Raw genomic sequence first — 6,525 nt, 5'->3', positions numbered from 1 at the left:
TACACAACATTCAAAGTTAGTTTAGTGGTTATATATTATTGTGAACTCCTGCAATGATCTCAGCAATAACCTGTTGCTGGGTTTGACAATTAAGACTACTGTAAATTTCTTTACATGAGGACATTTTTATGTTGCTTTTGTAAGTATGGGTGTTTGTTTATGTGTTCAGTGTGTGTGTGTGTGTGTGTGTGTGTGTGTGTGTGTGTGTGTGTTTTGCATGCGTGTGTGTGTGCGTGCATGCGTGTGTCCATCCGCGTCCGTCTTGGGTGTTTGTGTGTGTATATGTACACACACACACACACACACACACACACACACTCATCAAACAGCCCTGGGCAGCCCGCCACCACAGCCACACACTGGCCCATTCTTTGGTGTGTGTGAGAATGGCGGGGGAGTCCTTTCAGGCTCCTTTGTGTGGGTGTCTGTCAGCGGTGTGGTCTGAGGCAGGCCCTATTGTGGCCCACCACTGTTCCTTATTGACACAGGACCCTCTCTCTGCATGTTCCCAGGCTCCAACCCACCGCCGTGGCTGTGTGTTTGTGTGTGTGTGTGTGTTTGTGTGTTTCTGCCCTGAATGGCTGAAACTTAAACCAGATCCTCGGAGCATGGTGGAAGTTTGTTTTCTCTCCCCGCTCCCTTCCTCAACACATTGTGTAGTGGTGTTCAGCCTGGCACTCATATTTCAATCTAAACTGTGGCGTTTACATTGAAGGGACTCAGGTAATCATGTGGTCACAGCTGCAGCTGCTGACAGGTCCTCCACCACCCATTGAGAACATCCTGAATAGGGACACACGTAAGTTTACACATGAGCGCACACACAGCCTGGAAATGACACCTACGCATACGCACGCACACACACCAACACACACATGCACGCGCACGCACACACACCGCCTGGAAATGACACACGCACACACACACACCGCCTGGAAATGACACACGCACGCACACACACACCCACGCATGCGCACGCACGCACACACACCAAGACACACACACACAGCCTGGAAATGACACACACACACACACACACACACATGGACTGAGATTGGTTGTTAGGTTGTGGCTGGTGACTTGAGGGGTTTTATTAGAATTATTTAGTCAAATTAGTGAAGAGAACCATCCTTCCTATCTGGATGAGCCTCTGGTTTCCATGTAGTACTGAATCAATGATTTACACCACAGAGCCACTATAGGGTCACTATAAGGTGTACTGGGCTGGCCTGGTCACTATAAGGTGTACTGGGCTGGCCTTTGTCACTATAAGGTGTACTGGGCTGGCCTGGTCACTATAAGGTGTACTGGGCTGGCCTGGTCACTATAAGGTGTACTGGGCTGGCCTGGTCACTATAAGGTGTACTGGGCTGGCCTGGTCACTTTAAGGTGTACTGGGCTGGCCTGGTCACTATAAGGTGTACTGGGCTGGCCTGGTCACTATAAGGTGTACTGGGCTGGCCTGGTCACTATAAGGTGTACTGGGCTGGCCTGGTCACGCATCCACCAAAGTTGCTGAAACAAAAAGTTGACACAAGTTTGCCAAAAAGCACCTGGATGATCATCAAGACTTTTGTAAGAATGTTCTATGGACAGATGATTCAAACTATAACTTTTGGACGACATGGGTCCCATTATGCCTGGCGAAAACTAAACACTGCATTCCACAGTAAGAACCTCATACCAACGGTGAAGCATGGTGGTGGTAGTGTGATGGTTTGGCGACTCTTTGCTGCCTCAGGACCTGGACAACTTGCCTTAATGGAAGGAACCATGAATTCTGCTCTCTATCAGAATTCTCCAGGAGATTGTCAGGTTCCCTGTCTGTGAGCTGAAGCTGAAGTGCAGCTGGGTCATGCAGCAAGACACACAATCAAGTCTACATGAAAATGGGTAAAAAGCAACAAATTTGAAGTTTTGGAATGGCTTTGTCCAAGTCCAGCCCTAATCCCAATTATGATGTTGTGGCAGGACTTGAAACGAGCCATTCATGCTTGAAAACCCACAAATGTCCCTGAATTACAGTTCTGCATGGAAGAGTGGGCCAAAATTCCTCCACAGTGACATGAGAGACTGACCAACAACTACAGGACACATTTGATTGCAGTCATCCAGTCACTGCAGTTAAAAGGCGGCACAACCAGTTATTGAGTTACTTTTTCACATAGGGGCATTGGGTGTTGCATAGCTTTGTTTATGAAATAAATAAGTAATTGTGGTATTATTTGTTCCCTCAGTGTCACGCCCTGACCTTAGAGAGACTTTTTTATGTCTCTTTGTCACGATCGTCTTCTTGAGAGAAAGTGGACCAAGGCGCAGCGTGTGCAAAATACATCTTCTCTTTATTTAGAAAAGAGCGAAAACACCAAACGAACACTATACACAAACTAACAAAACAACAAAAGTGACGCTAAATAAAGTAAGTGCACAGACAAGCAACAAACGTTCAACATAGACAATTACCCACAAACACATGATGCCCATGGCTGCCTTAAATATGGCTCCCAATTAGAGACAATAAACCACAGCTGTCTCTAATTGAGAACCAATCCAGGCAGCCATCGACATACAAACACCTAGACAAGACATTACCCCATTAAACCTACAAACCCCTAGACAAACCAAAACACATACTTCACCATGTCACACCCTGACCTAACTAAAATAAATAATGAAAACAAAGATAACTAAGGCCAGGGTGTGACACTCTTTTTGGTTTGGTCAGGGTGTGATTTGGGTGGGCATTCTATGTCCTTCACTTCTATGATTTTGTCTTTCTATGTTTTGGCCGGGTATGGTTCTCAATCAGGGACAGCTGTCTATCGTTGTCTCTGATTGGGAACCATACTTAGGTAGCCCTTTTTCCCTCCTTTCGTGGTGGGTAGTTAACTTTGTTTGTGTCACTAATGCCCTGTAAGCTTCACGGTTGTTTCTTTCGTTTGTTGTTTTGTTGGCGACATTTTAAATAAAAAAGGAAAATGTATGCTGACCACGCTGCACCTTGGTCTTCTTCCAGCATCGGCCGTGACACTCAGGTTCCCTTTATCTAATATTAGATTTTGGTTGAAGATCTGATAACATTCAGTATAAAAATATGCAAAAGTATAGAAAATTAGAAAGGGGGCAAATACTTTTGCACGGCACTGTATATGAATATATGAAGGACTATGAATCTATATGAATATATGAAGGACTATGAATCTATATGAATATATAAAGGACTATGAATCTATATAAATATATGAATATATGAAGTACTATGAATCTGTATGAATATATGTTTATAGTGTTTATAGTGACTCTCATAATATTCAACCCAACTCTAGTTTTCTCATGGCTGTGATTTCTGGATTAGGGGTCTCATTTGAACGAGCATAGGGCCCATCGGACCGTTACGTCAGTCATGCAGGCAGGCAGGGGATGACGAATACTGCATGCTGCCAGAGAACGAGAGAGAAGGGGAGAGGGGAAAGAAAGAAAGAAAGAAAGAAAGAAAGAAAGAAAGAAAGAAAGAAAGAAAGAAAGAAAGAAAGAAAGAAAGAAAAAAGGGAGTGAAAAATATCTATCTCTCCAAATGGTTGGAACGCTCTGTCCATTAGTGGAGCAGTGGTCCATGGGAAACGGCAGTTGATGAAATGAAACTGAGGTTTTGTTGGGCTGGGTCCATCCGGCCTGGAGCAGGCTACGCTGGGGCAGGCTGGGCGGGAGTGGGGCAGGCTGGGCGGGAGTGGGGCAGGCTGGGGGAGAGTCGGGGTGAGGCTGGGGGAGACACTCACTGACTGGTGAACTGGTGTTGAGCTGTGAACCTGGCAGAGGGTCCATCCTGGGGCCTGGACCCACTGCTCCTCAGAGACGACACATACAGAACAGAGAGGGCATTAGCATGAGAAAACTGCAGGGCAATTAAGTTGTTTTGCTGTTTTCTTTCAACTCTTCTTTTCTCTGGCTTAAAGTCAAGGCCAGAGCTCGCTGCCCGCCTGACAACCAACCCCCAACACAACATACACCCCTGAAGACTCCTCTGCCCCCCTACACCCCTCACCCCTCTCCTGTTGTGCCCAGTAGCTATGCCAGTCAGTGCCAGGGAACTGACAGCTAACCAACCAACTGCCTTCCACTAACATCTCCCACACACACGTACATGTGGGAACTTCAGGAAAGCCTGTGTGTGTGTGTGTGTGTGTGTGTGTGTGTGTGTGTGTGTGTGTGTGTGTGTGTGTGTGTGTGTGTGTGTGTGTGTGTGTGTGTGTGTATACTGTGTGTGTTTTCAATTCAATTTTCAAAAGGGTTCCAAAAGGGTTCTTCGGCTGTCCCCATTGGAGAACCATGTTTGGTTTCAGGTAGAACCCTTTTGTGTTCCATGTAGAACCATCTGTAAAAAGGATTCTGCATGGAACCCAAAACGGTTCTACCTGGAACCAAAAGGGTTGTACCTGCAACTAAAAATAGTTCTTCAAAAGGTTATCCTATGGGGACAGCCAAAGAACCCTTTAAGGTTCTAGATAGCACCTTTTTTCTAAGAGTGTATTTTTATACGCAGCTGAGTGTATGTGTGTTAATGTGTATTGCTATGTGTCTCTGCATGCTTGACGGCTGTCTCTACTAGTGTATAATATGAGCATGTGGGTGTAGGTGTGTGAATTTATGTGTGTGTGCACGGCTGTGTGCATCTGTTGAAGAGCGTGTGTGTGTCTATGTGCATCTGTTATGCATGTGTGTGAGAATGTGTGCATGTGTGTGTGTGCGAGCATGTGTATATGTAAGCAAGCGTGTGTATGTGTGTGTGTGTGTGTACGTCTCCCTGTGTGTGTATGTGTATGTGTGTGTGTGTGTGTGTGTGTATGTGTGTGTGTGTGTGTGTGTGTGTGTGTGTGTGGTGTGTGTGTGTGTGTGTGTGTGTGTGTGTGTGTGTGTGTGTGTGTGTGCGAGCATGTGTATATGTAACAAGCGTGTGGTGTGTGTGTGTGTGTGTGGTGTGTGTGTGTGGTGTGTGTGTGTGTGTGTGTGTGTGTGTGTGTGTGTGTGTGTGTGTGTGTGTGCGACATGTGTATATGTAAGCAAGCGTGTGTGTGTGGGTGGTGTGTGTTGTGTGTGTGTGTGTGTGTGTGTGTGTGTGTGTGTGTGTGTGTGTGTGTGTGTGTGGCTGGGAGAAGGTGCTGGTTCCCACAGCTCAGCTCTAATTCAGCTGTAACTCAATCTCCGTGTGAGCGGCGGTCCGCCAGCGCTCTCCCTCCCGCCGGAGTGTGTGTGTGTGTAAGACATTTCTCCTGTCAGTCGCCCCCCCCCCCCCCCCCCCCCGGATTGGTTTACTGTGTCAACGCTGGGAGCCGGCGGCAGCAGCCGCGCTCACATGCCCCGCTGCATCCTGTCACCATATACCTGCCATTCAGACAACTGGAGGGGGAATATGGGGGGGACACGGTGGACTCCTGCTGGGTGTAGTATAGAGCAGTGTTTCCCAAACTTGGTCCTGGGGCCCCCCTGGGTGCATGTTTTGGTTTTTGCCCTACCACTACACAGCTGATTCAAATAATCAACTTATCATCAAACTTTGATTATTTGAATCAGCTGTGTAGTGCTAGGGCAAAAAACTAAACGTGCACCCAGAGGGGGCCCCAGGACCAAGTTTGGGAAACCCTGTATAGAGGAAGAATGGGATGAGGGAGGGGGAGGTAAGGAGAGGGGGGAGAGGGAGGGGGGAGGTAAGGGGAGAGGGGGAGAGGAGGGGGGAGGTAAGGGGAGAGGGAGAGGAGGGGGGTGGTAAGGGAGAGGGCGGGCGAGAGGGGGGGAGGTAAGGGAGAGGGGGGAGAGAGGGGGTTAAGGGAGAGGGGGTGGGGAGGGGTGAGGTAAGGGAGAGGGAGAGAAGGAGGGGGAGGTAAGGGGAGAGGGGAGAGAGGAGAGGGGGAGGTAAGGGGAGAGGGGGGCGAGAGGGGGGAGGTAAGGGGAGAGGGGACGATGGAGGGGGAGGTAGGGGAGAAGGGGGAGAGAGGAGGGGGGAGTAGGGGAGAGGGGGAGAGAGGAGGGGAGGTAAGGGAGAGGGGGGGAGAGAGGAGGGGGAGGTAGGGAGAGGGGGGAGAGAGGAGGGGGAGGTAAGGGGAGAGGGGGGAGAGAGGAGTGGGAGGGGGGAGGGGTAAGGGGAGAGGGGGGAGAGAGGAGGGGGGAGGTAAGGGAGAGGGGGGCGAGAGGGGGGGAGGTAAGGGGAGAGGGGGACGATGGAGGGGGAGGTAGGGGAGAAGGGGGAGAGGAGAGAGGGGGGGGAGGTAAGGGGAGAGTGGGAGAGAAGGGGGGGAGGTAAGGGGAGAGGGGGGGGGAAGGAGAGGGGAGGGGGGGAGTAAGGGGTGAGAGGAGGAGAGGAAAGAGTTAGGACAAGTAACCAAATGGGTGGAATAAGGAAAGAAAACCGCTACGAGAAGAAACAGAAAGTTGTGGTCGGATGAATGCCAGCGTAATGCTGCGTGCGCTCTGCTTACAGCTCGGGGGTAGGGTATATTACGCAGTGTCTAGCGGAGTGATCGAAACATCTGG

General features: G+C 49.2%; 1 protein-coding gene across 1 annotated transcript in view; it reads left to right on the top strand.

The window, feature by feature from the left end:
* The first annotated feature begins 5,955 nt into the window (after positions 1–5,955).
* Positions 5,956–6,525, top strand: part of LOC120022047 (collagen alpha-1(XVI) chain-like) — a 69,502-nt gene continuing 68,932 nt past the window's right edge. Inside the window, exon 1 of the mRNA XM_038965842.1 lies at positions 5,956–5,967. Within this exon, the coding sequence (XP_038821770.1) occupies positions 5,956–5,967 (12 nt within the window). The remainder of the gene's footprint in view (positions 5,968–6,525) is intronic.

This window comes from Salvelinus namaycush, chromosome 27 (assembly GCF_016432855.1).
Source record: "Salvelinus namaycush isolate Seneca chromosome 27, SaNama_1.0, whole genome shotgun sequence".
Taxonomy (NCBI): Eukaryota; Metazoa; Chordata; class Actinopteri; order Salmoniformes; family Salmonidae; genus Salvelinus; species Salvelinus namaycush.
This window is presented reverse-complemented; position numbering and strand designations above follow the sequence as displayed.